The following is a 20,275-nucleotide window of genomic DNA, read 5'->3' as shown; positions in this document are numbered from 1 at the left end:
ACAAATGCCAAATAAAAAAGACAATTATCAATTAAAACTAATTTTTTTAAACTCAGTATAAATTTATTCAGTATAACTTATTCAGCACAAATGACTGAAACATACAAAATGAAAAAAACCTTCCATCCCTGCAAGTAATAGGATAGTTTCCTCATAGCATTAAAATGTGGCACCAGGTGACCCCTCAGCTCACCACACAAAGGGAAAAGCAGCCAGGAGTACATGTTTCTGGTTCTAGTTTCAGCCATTTAGCAAAGGTTAATACCCTATTCTTCCATGTTACTTGGTTAGGTGGGGACCTAGGATGCATAAGAACATCTTCTGAATTTTCAAATTGTCCTGGGACAAATGAGGGGAATTCACCAGAACTTCCTTCATCAGAATACCCTTCATTTCCCCTGCTAGGGGGTTCACTGGAACACCCTTCACTTCCACTACAATCTGGGTCATTTAAAGCAGATTTGGTGGCACCATTAACCAAAATGGAAGCTGAAGGTAGAGCTTCATGAGTTTTTGCTGACTTCTTGCTTCATGTTCTTTGTGCTCTTCATCCTTGTCTTTTTCTTCCATAGCTTCTTGACTTCTCTCTACAGCCTTTGTGAGGTTGTGTTTCGGTTTGTGAAGGTCTAAGTCAGCAGTGTGACTTCCTTATTCCAGTTTGAAGTCATTGCTGCAGACACTGGCACAATCATCATAGCTATCACTATAGCTATCACTATCACTGTGACCACTTCTCCACTGTCAGGCAGAAGCATATTACTGTCATCAGAACTGTCACAACTGTTATCATTGAGGTGTTTACTGTCAGTCTGATAGGCAGGTGGGAGGTCAGAAGACCTAAGCGCATTTTCCAAGTCTTCAAAATGTTCCCAGACAAGCTGGGGTGGCAAAGAAAACTCCACGAATTCTTCAGTCATTTGTTTAATTCCACTATTCTCTGGCTCACTTAAAACTGACATGGTTGCACCTAAGACCAAGATGGAGCCTGAGGATGAGGCCCTAATTTCTCCAGGGAGTTTACTTGATTACTTCTCTTTCTGTAATTCTATCTTCTCTGCCATTTCCAGGTTTTCTCTGCTTTCTACAATTTCTTCTTTGGAGAGCCAAGGCCTAACCAGCAGGGTGAGAAAGTGGAAAGAAACTGTAGTCCCCCCCCCCCCCCCTTTACAAGTTGGACTTTTGACAGCCTTCCAGGAAGCTTCTCAGTAAGGAAATGGATTCTATTAGAATCTCTGCTCTGAGAAAAAAAAAATCGCTCCAAACTGTAAATATGAATGGAATGAATTCACCCATGAAATACAGAAGAGTACAACAGACTAGAAAAAAAAAAATCCCATATGTTGTTTAAAGAAAAAAATTAAAAAAAGATTTACACTGAATTTGAGCAGAATTTACTATGCCACAAGCAAATATAGAAAAAAGAGGGAATTATAAAAGAATGAGTACAGAAAATAGTAAATATTGACAAAGCTAAAAGATATAAGCAGGAAAATTACATTTTGCTCAAAATAGTCATGTACCAAAAACATTAGAAGCTTTTGCAGGGGAATATCTATTATCATTTGATATGGGGCACACAACTAAGTTCTTAGAAGAGAAACTAATTTAATTACAGGGAGAAATAGAATAAAACTATAATTTTTTAGGATTATACTAAATTCTTTTCAACATAGACAAATGTTTTGAGAAGATAAGGGAGGAAGGAAGGAAGAAAAAGAAAGAAAGAGAGAGAGAGAAGCCAGAAAGGCAAGGCAGGAAAGTAGGACAGGACACTTGAAAATGATAGATAGTAACAATAATCATGATAATTCCTATTCAGGAATGAAAAAAGTATGTAAACATGTTTCGCAGTTATACAAAGCATCTTTACAAATACTGACCATATGCTAGATTGTTAAAAGTCTATGAACAAATCAAAAGAATATATCCTGAAATGATCATAAATTCCATTTTAAAAAGAATTAACTTAAGATAAAAAATTAGTTTGTAACACTAAATCATGTATTCCTAAAGAATCCATGGGTCATAGAAAAAAAGACATAAAATCTAATTTCAGGGGGCGGGGCCAAGATGGTAGTGTAAAAGCAGCATTTTCCAGGAACTTGGACCCCCCCCCAACCCCCCCAAAAGAAAGGATGGCTCTAGCCAAAAGTTAGAGGGGCAGAACCCACAGCAAGACTGCATGATACCTTTTCCCAGTCCAAGATAGCTTTTTAGGGTTAGTGTGTTTCACCAGGACCAGGAGTTGGGGAAAAAAGCTGTAGCGCAGCCCAGTCCAGCACAATGCAGCCCAGAGATCACCAGCAACAGCTTGTAAGGGTAGGGAGAGAACTCTGCTGCACCTGAGTGAGTGTGAAGGAGCACAGCCACAGAATCTGCAGCAAGAATTGGGAGAAAGCAGTCTGCACCCCCAGAGATGATAAGGGAAGTTTGAAAAGATTTCTCTGCTCTCCCTAGGGCAGGACCCTGTTGCTGCTTGTCTACACTCAAATATTGCAGTCTGGGCTTCCATACTAAATAACCAAGCTGGATCTCTCATTATAGGCCCAGGAGAGAGGGTAATGCTGTGGTCATCTACATATCAAAGCACAGGCTAGAGAGCATAAGACCTTGGAGGAATAAAGGTCCCAGTGGGGCCATCCAAAAATAAATAAATAAATAAATGAATAAATAAATAAATAAATAAACAAACAAACAAACAAACAAACCCAACCCCAAAGCCTTGGAAGTGATGTAAATTAGTCTTGGGCTGAGGAAACAACAGAAAATGAAGAATCTGACCATAATTACTTTAGTCCCACGGAAGATCAAAACACATACTCAGATGATGACAAAATCAAAGCTTCCGTAACCAAAACCTCCAAGAGAAATCAAAAAATGGGCTTAGACTATGGATGAGCTCAAAAAAAGATTTTGAAAAGCAATTAAGGGAGGTGGAGGAAAACTTGGGAGGAGAAATGAGAGTGATGTAGAAAAATCATGGAAAACAAATCAAAAGCTTGGTGAAAGAAATACAAAAAATACTGAAGAAAATAATGTTAAAAACCAGTTTAAGCCTAATGGAAAAGGCAAAACAAAAGGTAAATGAGAAGAATGCCTTAAAAAGCAGAATTGGCCAGCTGGAAAAGGAGATAAAAAAAGCTCTCTGAAGAAAATAACTCCATCAAATGCAATATGGAACTAAAGGAAGCTGATAACTTTGCAAGAAAGCAGAAAGAAATAAAACTCTTCCAAATAAGCCAAAAATTAGAAGAAAATGTGAAATATCTCATTGGATAAACAACTGACCTTGAAAACAGATCCAGAAGAAATAATTTAAAAATTATTGGGCTACCAGAAAGTCACGACTAGGAAAAGGACCTAGACTTCATTTTTCAAGAAATAATACAGTAAAATTGCCCTGAGATCCTAGAAGATGAGGATAAAATAGAAATTGAGAGAATTCACAGGCTACCCCTTGAAAGAGATCCCAAAAGAAAAACTTCCAGGAATATTACAGCCAAATTCCAAAACTCCCAAATCAAAGAGAAAATTCTAAAAGCTGCCAGAAACAAATAACTCAGCTACTGAGGCTCCATATTCAGGATTACATAGGATCTGGCAGCCTTTACATTAAGGGCTCATAGGGATTGTAATATATTCTGGAAGGCAAAAGATCTTGGTTTACAACCAAGAATCAACTACCCAGCAAAACTGAGCATTCTCATTCAGGGGAAAAGATGGACTTTCAAACTTTCCTATTTGAGACGACCAGAGCAGAAAAGAAAGCTTTATCTTCAAGTACAGGATTCTAGTGAACCATAGAGGGAGTGGAAGAGAGGAACTAACTATGAGGAACTTGATGATGTTGAACTGTTTGTATTCCTGCATAGGAAGAAGATATTGATAACTCATATGAACTTTCTCATTTATAAGAGCTGTTAGAAAGAGCATATATAGACAGGGCACAGGAAGGAGCAGAATATAATGGTATAATATAGTAAAAAGATGGAGTCAATGGGTGATGGGGAAAGTACTAGGAGGAAGGAAAAGGAGATGAAGAAGAAACTGAGAGCTTTCACATTAAGAGTCAAGAAAAAGCTTTTTCAAAGTGGGGGAGGCAAGGGGGAATGAGTGAGCCTTCATTCTCATCGGAAATGACATACACACTTTTAAGGGTGAGGAAATCTATCTTGTCCTGGAGAAGGATGGGAAGAAAGGGATGGGATGAGGAGGAATGGGGGGAGGAAGGGGGGGGAATAGGTGATAGAAGAGAGGGAAGATTGAGGGAGAGGATACTCAGATTCAACACACTTTTAGACAGGGCCAAGATGAAAGGAGAGAGAGAATAGAATAAATGAGAGTGGGGAGAAAGAGTGGAGGGAAATACAGCTAGTAATAGCAACTGTGGGGAAAATATTGAAGCAATTTCTCTGGTGAAGTTATGATAAAGAAAGCACTCACCCAAGAGACAGAGCCATTGAAATCTGAAAACAGACTGAAGTACAATTTTCTCTCAATCTCTCAATCTCTCTCTCTCTCTCTCTCTCTCTCTCCCCTTTGAGGTTTCTCATTTTCTTGTGGGGGGGGGTTATGTTTATTCTTATGTTTACTCTTATAACATCAAATTTACATCAATGTATGGCCTGGCAACAATGTAGAGATTGTCAGCCTTCTGTGGGTGAGGGGAAGGGGGGGAAATTGTAGAATTTGGAGCCTTGAAAAAAATGATGGGTACATATTACTATTGTATATAATTGGAAAATAAAATGTTAAAAAAAAAAAAGTTCATTTCAAAAAATGACAACACTGATACTATGTGCCAAAATTTTGAAATTAAGCCAAAGCATTCCTTGGGGGAAAATGGTAATCTCTGTATACAACTTTTAGCAGAAATTATTGCCATAGATCAGCTGGACTAATACTTGAAATCCTGTGATTATACAATTAATAAATAGAGAAATAAGCTTCTAAAAAATAAGAAGAAATTAAATTTAGTTTCTTTATAAAAAAATACTAGATTCAAGTTGCCTTTCATGTGAATTTCAATTTTTAATTCTTTAAAATGACTCACTGGATAAGACGGTAAATGATATAGATTTCATATAAATGCAATAGAAATAAGAGAAATCAAGCTGCCAAAATACCTCTAGGGAAATGTTGAGCAATATTGTTGGAGGACAAGAGACCTTAAACGTAAGAAACAAATGATATACAAATTAATCAATATTACAATGAGTCACACCATCATTTTATATTAAGTATAAAACACAAAATGTTCTGAAAGTTCTCTGTAGTCATGAAAATTTCAGTAGATACTTTTTATATTAAGTATAAAACACAAAGTGTTCTGAAAGTTCTCTGTAGTCATGAAAATTTCAGTAGATACTTTATATCAAAAGGGATACACATCACTTTTACCAACAGGGAAAAGTTTTTAAAAAATCACTATCAATCTACATTTACAAAGAGTTGAAAAAAGACTAGGTATATCATCATGTTGGTAATACTGGATTCTACAAAACTGTGTCAACATAAGCAAATTAGAAGATCAAGGACTAGTTTACCTGTTAGACAAACTAGATGATTTCAATTACAATAAATCAAAAAGCTTTTGCACAGATAAAACCAATGTAACCAAGATCAAAAGAAATGTAGTAAATTGGGAAACAATCTCTACAACTAATGTTTCTGACAAAGGACTCATTTCGAAAATATACAGAGAACTGAGTCATATTTTTTAAAAAAGCCATTCCCCAGTTGAGAAATGGTCAAAGGATATGAAAAAGCAATTTACAGATGAAGAGAAAAAGCAATCCATAGTCATATGAAAAATTACTCTAAATCATTACTTATTAGAGAAATGCAAATTAAAGCTTCTCTGAGGTACCACCTCACACCTATCAGACTGGCCAATATGACCAGAAAGGATAATGATTTTTGATGGAAGGGTTGTGGGAAATCTGGGACACTATTGCATTGTTGGTGGAGCTGTGAACTCATCCAACCTTTCTGGAGAGAAATGTGGAACTACACCCGAAGGGCAACAAAAATGAGCATACCCTTTGATCTAGCAATGATGAAAAAGGGTAAAAACATCACTTGTACAAAAATATTTATAGCAGCCCTGTTTGTGATGGCAAAGAATTGGAAATCATGTAAATGTCCTTCAACTGGGGAATGGCTTAGCAAAATGTGTTATATGTATGTCATAGAATATTATTGTTTTATTAGAAACCAGGAGGGACAGGAATTCAGGGAAGCCTGGAGGGATTTGCATGAATTGATGCTGAGTGAGATGAGCAGAACCAGAAAAACACTGTACACCCTAACAGCAAGATGGGAGCGACTGATCAACCTTGATGGACTTGCTCATTCCATCAATGCAACAATCAGGGACAATTTGGGGCTGTCTACAATGGAGAATACCATCTGTATCCAGATAAAGAACCGTGGAGTTTGAACAAAGTTAAGAACTATTCCCTTTAATCTAGGGGAAAAAAAAGAAACTGATATCTTATTGTCCAATCTTGCTATCTCTTATACTTTATGTTTCTTCTTTATTTTATTTTGTTTTATTTTATTTAGATTTTTCAAGGCAATGGGGTTAAGTGGCTTGCCCAAGGTCACATGGCTAGGTATTAAGTGTCTGAGGTAGGATTTGAACCCAGGTACTCCTGACTCCAAGGCTGGTGCTCTATTCACTGCACCACCTCGCCGCCCCATGTTTCTTCTTTAAGGATATGATTACTCTCTCATCACACTCAATTTGGATCAATGTATACCATGGAAACAATATAAAGACTGAAAAATTGCTTTCTGGGGTAGGGGGGAGGGAAGTAAGATTGGGGGAAAACTGTGAAACTCAAAATAAATAAAATCTTTAAATAAAAAAAAACTGTGTCCAAAGTGTTGGCAGGCCTACTGAAAGTGAGGTTGGGTTATTTAAATTTGCTATTATTTATTCTGCTAATCTAGGCATTTTATATTTTTTTAAAACTTCACGTAAGGGGAAGCTAGGTGGCACAGTGGATAAAACACTGGCCCTGGAGTCAGGAGTACCTGGGTTCAAATCCAGGCTCAGACACTTAATAATTACCTAGCTGTGTGGCCTTGGGCAAGCTGCTTAACCCCATTGCCTAGCAAAAAAAAGAAAAAAACCCTAAAAAAAACCACAACCAAACTTCATGTAATACATTTAAGTGGGCATAACTGGACAAAATAGTTTAGAATAATTTTCTTTTACTTTTCTCCTCATTTGCTGTGAATAATTTATCATTTTTTAACTTGACATTTTTATTTCCGCTTTTAATAAAAGAAAATTTTAAATGTGTCTTTACATTACCTTTTCTCCTAAATAAAAAATTTAGTTTCTACTTTTATTTATGCTGTTATAAAAGGCTGGAGTGAAAAATTTTCCAACCCATAACAATTCAGAATGTGGGTAGAAAAGGTCTGTCTCTAGGGCAGAAGTGAAGCACAATGTAGGACAAGCCTTGCCATGGCAAGTCAGTAGAAGACCTTAGGAGCATGTTGCAAGGCTTTCGGGTCTTTCAATCCACAAACAATGAGGACAGGACAAGTGGTCAGAAGCAGATAATGAGGACATTTTGCTAACACTGGGTGCAGTACTCTGTTGTACTGCCCAAACACATCACAGTACCAAGGGAAGCTTAAGCAGTAGCACGGTAGTGCTTGCAGTCCCAGGCAAGGAGGGACTCCTAGAACAGAAAGGAATGCTTATGGCCACTCCCAGATAAAAGAGCAGAGACCATCTCTCTTTAATCATACCATCCTTGGAAAAATGATAACTTACAATACCAGAACTAGCTCTAAAAAACAGCAGCAAAAAAAAAAAAAACCTAAAATGGAATAAGACCCTCTACAACGAAGAAGCAGAACTTAATTTTAACATGTGTCAAAAAAATCAAGAAATAAGTGGAATGGAACCAATGTAAACACTAACAGAATGCCTTCGGGGCGGGGGAGAAGCAAGAATGTGGGAAAAATTGTAAAACACAAAATAAACTCTTAAAAAAAGAAAGTAGTTGAGAAAATGAATAAAGAGCAACACACACACACACACACACACACACACAAACAATACTGACAAAAACCAGAAGATAGTGAAGCCACTTAACCCCATTTGCCTTGCAAAAATCTAAAAAAAATAAAAAATTAATTCAAATATCATGGAGCCAGGGTAAGGAGAAAGCTTGGAATGTGATATTCTGAGGAGCAAAGAAGCTAGGATTAAAACAAATAACATATTCAACAAAACTGAGGATAATCTTCAGGGGTGAAAATGGACATTTGATGAAATACAAGACTTTCAAATATTTCTGCTTTAAAAAATAAGCTTGAGAGGACTAAAAAGATTTGACATTTGAATATATAAGACTCAGGAGAAGCATTAAACAGATAAATATTAAAAACAGTAAGAATGGATTCAAAATTATTAAACTGTTACATTACTACATGGAGAGGTGACACACATAACTCTTAAGAATATCATTATTAGGGCAATTAACTATGATGGGATTTTTAAGAAAATTAAGAGGTCAGAAAGAGGGATGCACTGGGAGAACAGGGAACAGCCAGGCAGAATGGGATAAATCTATCTTACATAAAAGAACCATGAAATGAAGAACTTACATTTCAAGAGACTCACAGAACAAAGGTAAAGGGTTGGAGGAAAATCTATTATTGTTTTAAACTTTAGTTAAAATAAAGGAGTAGTCATCATGATCCTGGACAAAGCAAAAATATATTTAATTAAAAGAGAAAAGCAAAAAAATTATATTTTACTAAAAATTATCATAGATAATGAAGTAATATCAATACTACAAATATATGATGGTTTTGCATCCAAATTCTTGAAAAAGTTAGAGGAGGAAATAAAAGATACCATATCATTGTCGGACCTCAACTTTCCTTTCTCAGAACTAGAAAAATTTAATAAAACAAGAGATGTTACGGAAATGTACAGAATTTTAGAAAAGTTACATTTGATAGATATGAGAAAATTAAATGTGAATAGAAAAAAACACACTTCATCCTTAGCAATATATGGCACCTATGCAAAAAATGAACCATGTAATACATGAGCATAAAAACCTCATAGCCAAATTAAAAAAAAACCCAAATATTAAATGCACCCTCTTCAGATCATAATGCAATAAAAACTACATTCAATAAAAGACCATGGAAACACAGACTAAAATTATCAGGAGACTAAATAATCTAATCCTAAAAAATGAGAAGGTCAAAGAACAAAACATAGAAACAATAAATAATTTCATTAAATAGAATGCCAACAATGAGATGACATAGCAATATTTATGGGATGCAACTCAAGCAGTACTCAGGGGACTTAAACACTTACATTAATAAAATAGGTAAAGAGCACATCAATAAACTAGACATGTAAATAAAAAGTAGAATAAATTAAAAGTCCACAATTAACCACAAAGAAAATCCTGAAAAACCCAAGGAAAGATTAATACTATTGAAAGAAATCCAATGAACTACTAAATAAAATTATGAGAAGGCTTTATGGAAAAAAACAACAAAATAGATAAATCATTGGTTAGTTTGATTAAAATAGGAAAGAAAACTACTCTTCTCAAAAATGAAAGGGGTGAAATCATCACCAATGAAGAGAAAATTAAAACAATTCTTAGGAGCTATTTTGACTAATACCAATAAATCAAACATCTAAGTGAAATAAATGAACATTTACAAAAATATAAACTGCCCAAATTAACAGAAAAGGATGTAATATTTAAACAGCTCTATTTTTAAAAGAAATAGAATATGTTATCAATAAGTTTCGTGGACAAGATGGGTTCACAAGAGAATTATAAAAATTAATCACAATACATCTAAATTGCACATGGGAAAAATAGAAAAAGGAGTCCTACAAAATTTCTCTCAACACAAATATGGTGCTGATATCTAAACCAGGAAAGCAAAAACTACAGACCAATTTCCCTGTGAATACTGATGCAAAAGTTTTGAATAAAATACTAGCAAGGAGATTACAGCAACATATCAAAAAGATCATACACTATAATCAAGTGAAATTTCTGCCAAGACTGAAAGGTTGGTTCAATATTAGGAAAATTATCAGCATAATTAATCATATCAAGCATATGAATAAAAAACTCATGGAACTTTTCTTAAAATTCCTTAAGTACTATCTACCTAAAAAATTAGCAATCATCTATTATACAGCAAGAATCCTATCCAATAAGATTAGACAAAGGATGTCCAAAATCATCATTATTAGTCATATTGTACTAGCTACAGCAATCAAAGAAGAAAAATTAAAGGTATTAGAATAGACAACGTATTACTTTTTACAGGTGGTATGAAGACATAAATAGACAATCCATGAGAATCTACTAAAAAATTAGTTGAAATAATCAACGACATCATAAAATTTCCAGGATATAAAATAAATTCACATAAATAAATTAGTATTTTGATATATTACAAAAAAAACCAACAGCAAAAGATTGAGGAAATATTTTAAAAAACTATAAGCAATATATAATATTTGGAACCTACCTGCCGAAACAAACCCAGGAACAATATAAATTACAGAAAAAACATTGCACAAATACAATCAGATCTAAACAAGCAGAAAAATAATAATTGCTCATGGGTTAGCTGAGCCAAAATTTTGAAAAAGACAATTCTACCTAAATTAATTTACTTATTCAGTGACATATCAAACTCCAAAAATAAGTTATTTTATAAACCAAGAAAAAAGCAACATAATTTCATATGGAAGAAGAAAAGGCAAAGAATGTCAAGGCAATCAATTTCAAAAATATGAAGGAAGATGGCCTAGGATTATCAGATCTCAAACTGATTTACAAAAATTACCTTCATTAATCATCTCTCACACTCTTAGATTTAACTGATGATCAAAGAAAAGACCTCTCCTTGCCTATTACAAATCCAAAGAAAAAGGGTTCAACTAAGACAGAATTACAGGGGACTAGTGTAGTGAAGGAAAAGACCTAAAGAAAAACCACACAAAGGAAAAGCTCTCAACCTGATCTGATATAAAGAGGGAGGGCAACTAGGTGGCACAGTAGATAGAGCACAGGTCCTAGAGTCAGTAGGATCTGCCTCAGATACATAAAATTACTTTGCTGTGTGATCTCAGGCAAGTCACTTTAACCCCTGCCTTGCAAAAATCAAAAACAAACAAACAAATAATAAAGAGTAGGGGAGACCTAAAACTCAACTGAAGAGACTTGAGCAATAAAAATGAACTATAATCAACAAAGAACTTTTATGATGGCAAGTGAGACCAAGGCAAGATAAATTCAAAAACGTTTGTCAACAAAACTCCAATGAAAATTTTTTCCCCATAAGAACTAAAATTCTTCAAAAAAAAAAAAAATGATGCAAATTCCAGCCAGGATGGCAAAGAAAAGACAGGCACACTGCTAAAATGACTCCTGATCTTCCCTCATATAGAACATGAAACAAACCTCTTAACAGAAATCCAATCTACAAAACCCAGAAGGAAAGAAAGCCAGGGGAAGAATATCTACCTAGGACCTGTCTTCCAAGATCATGGGTGAGAATCTGGTCACAGAGGGCAGACTCTGCCTCTACCAGGAGCAGAGACTGGGAACCTGGATCAGCTTCAGATTAGCCCGATTAGCAGCAGGGCAGGAGTCTGGGAGCCTGAGGGCCTGAGAACCAGACTGCTTGATCAGCAATGGGGCTAGAGTCAGTCACAGGGGAACAGGCCAACTAAGGAACAGAGGCACTGATTGTGGCACTGACTGTCTGAAGCTTGCAGGCAGGACTGGAGGGAGAGTTCCTGTGCCAGAGAGTTGCAGACCTTGATTTCTGGGTTACTCTGGTCTGATCCCTCCCCCTTCTGGTTCAGAGGAACTCAGAGTCATTACCTTCATTTCAGCTGAAGCCTCTTCCCAGAACAAATACAATTACAGCTCACCTTCAACCCTAGTCTAAGGCAAAGCAGCAGAACCATCTCAGCTATGAATAGGGAGAGTGATTACCTCACCCAAGGATATAGCCCACCACTGATCAAAGATAAAAGTATTCAACAGCTTCAACTACTTCCTCCAGGCCAAGGGAGTGTCTCAATTTAGGTCACAAACACTCCAGAGAAAGCAACCAGCACCCCCTACTGGCCAGGTGGAGATAAAAACCTCTACTACCCACTACTGACCAGGTGGAGATAGTATATTTAGTGAGTAAAGCCTCTAAGGGATCCCAACACCAAACCTCTGTAAACCAACCCTTCCCCCAACACAAGGTCTTAGGATAATGAAGAAAGGCCAGCCCGGAGGAGAGTCCATAGAAAAATTCTTGGAAGGAAAAGACACTAACTCAGAGAGACCTAGAACCTCCGCAAAGAATATGACCTGCTCTCCAGCACAGCAAGACTTCCTTGAAGAAATAAGGAAGGAGGGGCGGCTAGGTGGCGTAGTGGATAAAGCACCTGCCTTGGAGTCAAGAGTACCTGGGTTCAAATCCGTCTCAGAAACTTAATAATTACCTAGCTGTGTGGCCTTGGGCAAGCCACTTAACCCCATTTGCCTTGCAAAAACCTAAAAAAAACAAAAAAAAAAAGAAGGAATTTAAAAATCAATTGGAAAATTGGGAAGAGCAATAATTAACACCTTGCAACAAGAAAACAATTCTCTCAAAACCTCAATTAGTCAAATGAAAAACTACAAAAATAGAATTGACCAATTGGAAAAGGGGTGGCAAAAAGTAAATGAAGAAAATTCTTCTTAAAAAAAAAAAAAGAATGGAGTCCTGTGGAAACTAATGACTTTGTGAGACGGCAAAAAATCTGTTAAACAAAACCAAAAAATAAAAAAAAAAATAGAAGAAAATGTAAAATACCTCATCAGCAAAACCACTGACCTCAAGAATAGATCAAGGAAAGACAACGTGAGAATTATAGGCCTTCCTGAAAACACTGAAGAGATTAAAAAACCTGTACTTAATATCACAGGATTTAATGATGGAAAATTGCCCTGACATCATGGAACCAGAGGGCAAAATAGTTATTGAAAGGATACACAGATCCCCTCCGGAAAGAGTTACTAAAATGAAAACACCAAGGAACATTGTGGTCAAATTCCAGAACTATCAGATACAAGAGAAAATCCTACAAGTAACGATTACACAGGACTTCGCTGCATCATCAACATTAAGAGATCGGAGGCCTGGAACAAGATATTCCAAAGAGCAAGGGAGCTTACAATGCAGCCAAGAATACATTATCTGGCAAAGCTGAGCCTTCTCTTCCAGGGAAAAAGATGTACACTTAACAAAATGGAAGACTTCCAACAATTCCTAATGAAAAAGCCAGAGCTTGATCATATCAATAGATGCTGAAAAGGCTTGATAAAATACAGCACCCATTCCTACTAAAAACACTAGAGAGTGTAGGAACAAATGGACTGTTCCTTAGAATGATTAAGTGGTATCTATCTGAAACCATCAACAAGCACTATATTCAATGGGGAGAGGCTAGAGGCATTCCAAATAAGATCAGGGGTGAAACAAGGATTCCTTTCAATATAGTATTAGAAATGTTAGCTTCAGCAATTAGAGAAGAAAAAGACATTGAAGGAATTAGAATTGGGAAGGAAGAAACAAAACTTTCACTCTTGCAGTTGACATGATGGTATACCTAGAGAATCCCAAGGAATCACCCAAAAAACTACTGTAAAGAATTAGCAATTTTAGCAAAGTTGCAGAATATAAAATAAACCCTCAATAAATCCTCAACTTTTCTATATATGACTAGCAGGAAGAGCTAGAAAGAAAAATCCCATTCAAAGTATAACCTTAGACAATATAAAATACCTGGGAGTCTATTTGCCAAGGCAGACTCAGAAACTTTTTGAAAACAATTATAAAACACTTCTCACACAAATTAAATCAGATTTAAATAACTAAGCAAACATCAACTGCTCATGGATAGGTAGAGCTAATATAATAAAAATTAAAATCCTACCAAAATTAAACTACCTGTTTAGTGCCCAAGCAATCAAAATTCCAAAATTATTTTAATGAGTTAGAAAAAGTTGTAAGAAAATTCATATGAGAAATAAAAAGTCAAGAATTTCCAGGGAATTTAATGAAAAAAAGTGCAAAAGAAGGGGGCTTAGCCCTACAATTTAAAATAATATTATAAAACATCAGTCATCAAAATTATCTCATATTGGCTAAGAAATAGAGTGGTAGACCAGTAGAATAGACAAGGTGCAATAGCAGGAAATGATTATAGTAATCTGCTGTTTGATAAACCCAAAGAGTCCAGCTATTGGGATAAAAACTCTCTCTGATAAAAACTGCTAGGAAAATTGGAAAGTAGTACGGAAGAAACTTAGATTAGACCAACACCTCACACCCTTTACCAAGGTAAGATCCAAATGGACACAGGATTTAGACATTAAAAAAAAACACTAAAAGCAAATTAGAAGATCAAGGACTCGTTTACCTGTCAGATCTATGGAAAGGGAAAGCAGTTTATCACCAAGGAAGAGATGGAGAACATCACTAAAAAACAAACTAGATGATTTCGATTACATTAAATTACAAAGCTTTTGCAGAGATAAAAGCACTGTAACCAAGATCAAAATAAATGTAGTAAACTGGGAAACAATCTTTATAAGTAATGTTTCTGACAAAGGGCTCATTTCAAAAACATACAGAGAACGGAGTCACATTCCCCAGTTGACAAATGGTCAAAGGATATGCAAAAGCAATTTACAGATGAGATAAAGCAATCCACAGTCATATGAAAAATTGCTCTAAATCATTACTTATTAGAGAATTCCAATTAAAGATTCTCTGAGGTACCACCTCAAACCTATCAGACTGGCCAATATGACCAGAAAGGATAATGATCTTTGTTGGAAGGTTTGTGGGAAATCTGAGACACTATTACAATTTTGGTGGAGCTGTGTACTCATCCAACCTTTCTGGAGAGAAATTTGGAACTATGCCCAAAGGACAACAACAATGTGCATACATACCCTTTGATCCAGCAATACCACTACTGGGTCTATACCCTGAAGAGATGATGAAAAAGGGTAAAAACATCACTTGTAAAAAAATATTCATAGCAGCCCTGTTTGTGGTAGCAAAAAATTGGAATTCAAGTAAATGTCCTTCAACTGGGGAATGACTTAGCAAACTGTGGTATATGTATATCATGGAACACTACTGTTCTATTAGAAACCAGGAGGGATAGGAATTCAGGGAAGCCTGGAGGGATTTGTAAGAATTAATGCTGAGGGAGATGAGCAGAACAAGAAAAACACTGTACACCCTAACAGCAACATGGGGGCAATAATCAACCTTGATGGACTTGCTCATTCCATCAGTGCAACAATCAGGGACAATTTTGGGCTGTCTGCAGTGAAGAATACCATCTGCATCCAAAGAAAGAATTGTGGAGTTTGAACAAAGACCAAGGACTATTACCTTTAATTTAGACAAAAAAACGTGATATTATCTGATCTTGCTATCTCTTATACTTTATGTTTCTTCCTTAAGGATATGATTTCTCTCTCATCACATTCAATTTGGATCAATGTATACGATGGAAACACATGTAAAGACTGACACATTGCCTTCTGTGGGGTTGGGGGGAGAGAAGTAAAATTGGGGGATATTGTAAAACTCAAAATAAATAAAATCTTGAGAGAGAGAGAGAGAGAGAGAGAGAGAGAGAGAGAGAGAGAGATGGATGGCTTTTATGGAGCAAAGAACATGGAATAAGAAATTCCTAAAGGCAAAAGACAAAGTTTTATAACCAAATTAAGCTTCATCCTACAAATGAAATGGAGGATTTTCTAAAATTCCAGATTGGGGGAAAAGCTAAAATTAGGAATTATGGAATATAAACATGGAAGTTAAAGAGAAAAATAAAAAAGCAACTCAGGTGAATAATCAGAAAGAACTTTAAGGACAAACTGTTTATATTCTATTAAAGATTTTATTTATTTTGAGTTTTTGTTAGTCTTTACTTTGTTTTCATGTTGTACATTGATCCAAATTGAGTGTAATGAGAGAGAAATCATATCCTTAAGGAAGGAAAAAAAAGTATAAGAGACAAGATCAGACAATAAGACATCTGCTTTTTTTTTCTCCTAAATTAAAGGGAATAGTCCTTGAACTTTGTTCAAACTCCACGGTTCTTTATCTGGATACAGATGGTATTCTCTGTTGCAAACAGTCCCTGATGGTTGCACTGATGGAATGAACACAAACTGTTTATATTCTAATGGAGAAGGGGAATGTTATATGGTTTCTTTTGGCATTCTTTTGACAGAGTAATAAATGTAATCAACTAGTAAAAGACTTTTTATGTATTAAAGATATAAGGAAAAATGAAAAAAGTAAGAGAAGATGCATTAAAAGAAAATGAAAGAAAAATGATATAACTTCATAACACATTTGAATTGTGTACAAGTAGAATTATGTGTAAACAAAGGACTAAGAAAAATGAGTGTAACCAATTTTACTTTCACCTAAACTGAGTAAAAGAGGGAAGAAGACACACACATTGAGTTTGGTGTAGAAATATATTCAATTTAAAAGAGACAGACTAGAACAGTAGTCATTGGGGAAATTTAATAGAATTAGGACGACAGACTCTGAGAGCTGCAATTTTTTTAAATAAAAAGCCTTAAGCTTGAGAGGATATAGTAAAGAAATGAATAAAAAGAAAACAATAAAGGGGAATAATTTGAAATAAACAGGGAGTAAGAAATATACATATATATTTAGGAGAATATAATTCAAGAAAATATACAATTAACATTATAGCTATAAAAGGGATGAACTCACCAACAAAATGTAAAAGGTTTTAAAAAATTAGCAATAGTAGAGATAACATTTATATAATAAGTTCCAGGTACTGTGCTGCATACTTAATACAGTTTCATTTGAACCTCACAATAACACTAGAAGATAAAATATTATTATTCCATTTTAACAAATGAGGAAACTTACAAACATAGGTTAAGAGACTTGCCTAAGGTCATATATAGCAAAGGTCATATTTGGCCTTAAGTTTTTCTGACTTCAGGCTTAACTCTCTATTCAATGACACTATCTGGCAGCAGATATGAAGCAGTATGTTGCTTATAAAAAACACATTTTAAACAAAGGAAGAAAAATACTAGGGAATGTTAATCAACACAATGATCAAGCATAATTCTTTAGAATATATTGCCCAACTCCTGTCAGAGAGGTGATGAATTCAGAGTGGAGATTCACGGTTTTTTAAGACATGGCAAATACAAAACTTGTTTTCTTTAACTACAAATTTCTAACAGGGGGTTTATTTTTCTTCCTTGAACAACAGACAACAGGGAGGTAAGAAGGGAGAAAAAACTGAACTAGGAATATCAACTTAATTTTTAAAAGTAACAATTTCCTATCATTGGTTGTTTAAAAAAAATGATTGTAGACTAAATAAACTCAATCCTAAAGAACTAATGGGTTGGGGCAACTAGGTGGCACAGTGCACAGAGCACCCACCCTGGAGTCAGAAGAACTGAGTTCACATCTATCATCAAACACTTAATAATTACCTAGTTGTATGACCCTGGGCAAGTCACTTAATCCTACTGTCTTGCAAAAAAACAAAAAGAACTAATGGATCAAAGAATAAGGTTTAAAATAGTGACTTTCAGTGAGACAAAATTCTAAAATTTTGGTGAAATAAGTCAAAGAAGTTATCAGGGAAAATTTACACATAAAAACTTTCACTAACAATAAACAAAACAATAACATAAATGATTTGTGAATGCAACTAAAATTACTAAAAAATTTTTAAACAAATTATAAAACTTTAACAATGTAAAAATGCGGAAATTTAGCAGAACTAAGAAAAATGAAAACAAAAAACACTGAATAATACAAAGAGCTGTTTTAAAAAATAAAAATAAAACAAAACAAACCACTAGCTAATTTGAGGTATCAAGAGAATCACAAAAGACATAGCAGGTAATTTTGATAATACAATATTAAAAGTTTTGAACAAACAAATCTAATAAAGCTGAGATTAAAAGGAAAACAGATAAAATCACTATAGTAAGGTTCTAAAAGAAAGTCATTTGTAACATACATAAGGGATTGACTCAAATTTTCTAGGAACTATTGCCCAATTGATTACTGTTCTAAGGATATGAACAGGCAGTCCTAAAGAGAAGAAAACCTGCCATTAGAAAAACTGCCCCAAATAATCACTAAAGCCCAATCTATCACAAACCATAGAGATGACCAAAAAGAAAATAATAAACGTTGGAGAGGTTATAGAAAATAAATACACTGACACTTTGATAATGAACCCATGACTTAGTGCAATGATTCTGAAAGGAAATTTTGAATCATAGGCACCAAAATTGAACTAAGAAGAAAAAAATCCCTAATATATAAAAAATATTTAACTGTCCATTTTATAGTGAAAACCCCTCCATCATCCCCACCCCAATGAAATTAAAAAATACCCATTAACTGAGGAATGGCTCAGGAAGATGTGACATGTATTAATATGACACTACTGAACTGTAAGAATCAGATATTTTCAAAGAAACAGACTTAAATGAACTAATACAGAGCAAAGTAAGCAGAAACAAGATTCACTTCCACTACAATAACATCAGTATTTATAAATATCAACAACTGTAAAAAACATTTATAAATTGATCAGAAATGATTAGAAAAACCAGGAGAACAATTCATAGAATAATAAAAAGACAGTAAAATAAAAACACCAGGTAAACACATACGATGTAAGACCTGTAGATCAATACAATAATCATTCAAGGTTCCAGAGAACTGACAATATATGACAACCATGACTGAAAAGTGCCTTTAAAGTGCCATATAAGACATACATACATAAATACACACGTGTTGCATACAGCCATTTTTGAGAATTTGTTTTGTTCAATTATTACATATCTCTTATGAAAATGAGTTTTTCCTTTCCTTTTCATTTTTTCCCCATTGGGATGTGGAGTAAAAGGGAGAGAAAAAAATAGATTTCCATTAATGTTAATAAAGGGTTACTAGAGAAGTAAAATACTGCATGTGCTTTCAGACAAGTCACTATTACTAGTTTTATACTTTGTTACAAAATATCTTTTGTGTAATGGGAACAATCTGTAAATGTAATGTAATAACAAAATTGATTAAAAAACTTGAAATTTTTTGAAGAGATCATTTCAATAAATCTTAATAGGCTATTTCTTTACTTTGGAAAGTTCTTTTGGTGACATGAAGTAGAATGCAGTTCTTCTGCATTCAAACAGACCACAGACAAAATATTTTGAATACCACTGGTCTAAAGAACTATTCTGAAGTTCCAAAACCTCAAAATATTTGAAAAGTACTAGCCTAGATTTTCCTTTCAAAAACAAAAACAGAGCCTAAAAGACTGTCTTCTTTTCTTTCTGTAGGCAATGGGTGTCAATGCGCTATCATTTCAAAATGCCCATTAGACAAGACTGGTAAGGACATGCTGCTAATAACTCCCAATCAACTGCAGTTCTTGTCCTGAAGTGAAATATATCTAAATTTATTACGAACTGCATACTTCTGCAGCTCTAAGGACAGAGATTACTAATATTCCTCCCACACCCTATCCTATTTTCTACCCTAAAAGTACAGAAATTTTTTATGTCTAAAGTCCTTATTTTTAAATTTCAATCTACTTACTTTTGTTAATGCTTCTGTAGATACAGAAAAACATATTCAGAAAGTCTTTTGTAAAAATACTTCACACACTTGAAAACAATAAAATCAGGTTATTGAAGCTTCTATTATTAGGCTTACTAGTTAACAATGAAAAGATAAAATAAAAACAAAAACACTTTCCCAATAGCTTTTTTTTACATTCTTTGTCAAATGCTTTACTCCGAACCTAATTTTTCTAAATTCTTTTTTCATCCATAGATCACCAAAATTAGATGAAAAGCCAATGGATATAAAATTTTTTTAATTTTTTACTAAAACAGTAAAAACATCAAAGGATATAAAATATTGATTAGTAAATCTGAAATTTTTCACCTATTAATTCAAGAAAATAAGCTTACTTGATAAGATTCTGGAAAGCATAACCATCTGTCCACTGTTCAGTGAAAGAGGCTCCATGTCGGACAGTAGTGAAGTGACCTAGTCTCAGGCGGTCCTGCATGCTTTTATCTCTGCATGCCATTTTCTCTTGCTTTGACTAAAGAAACAAGAAAAAATGGGAATGAAA

General features: G+C 34.6%; 1 protein-coding gene across 3 annotated transcripts in view; it reads right to left on the bottom strand.

Annotated features, from left to right (window-relative positions):
• Positions 1 to 20,275, bottom strand: part of TLK2 (tousled like kinase 2) — a 160,552-nt gene that overhangs the window by 57,295 nt on the left and 82,982 nt on the right. For all 3 annotated transcript variants that reach the window (XM_074224422.1, XM_074224420.1, XM_074224421.1), the window contains one exon: positions 20,109 to 20,245. In XM_074224422.1, coding sequence (XP_074080523.1) covers positions 20,109 to 20,245 — 137 coding nt within the window. The remainder of the gene's footprint in view (positions 1 to 20,108; positions 20,246 to 20,275) is intronic.

This window comes from Macrotis lagotis, chromosome 2 (assembly GCF_037893015.1).
Source record: "Macrotis lagotis isolate mMagLag1 chromosome 2, bilby.v1.9.chrom.fasta, whole genome shotgun sequence".
NCBI classification, from domain to species: domain Eukaryota; kingdom Metazoa; phylum Chordata; class Mammalia; order Peramelemorphia; family Peramelidae; genus Macrotis; species Macrotis lagotis.
This window is presented reverse-complemented; position numbering and strand designations above follow the sequence as displayed.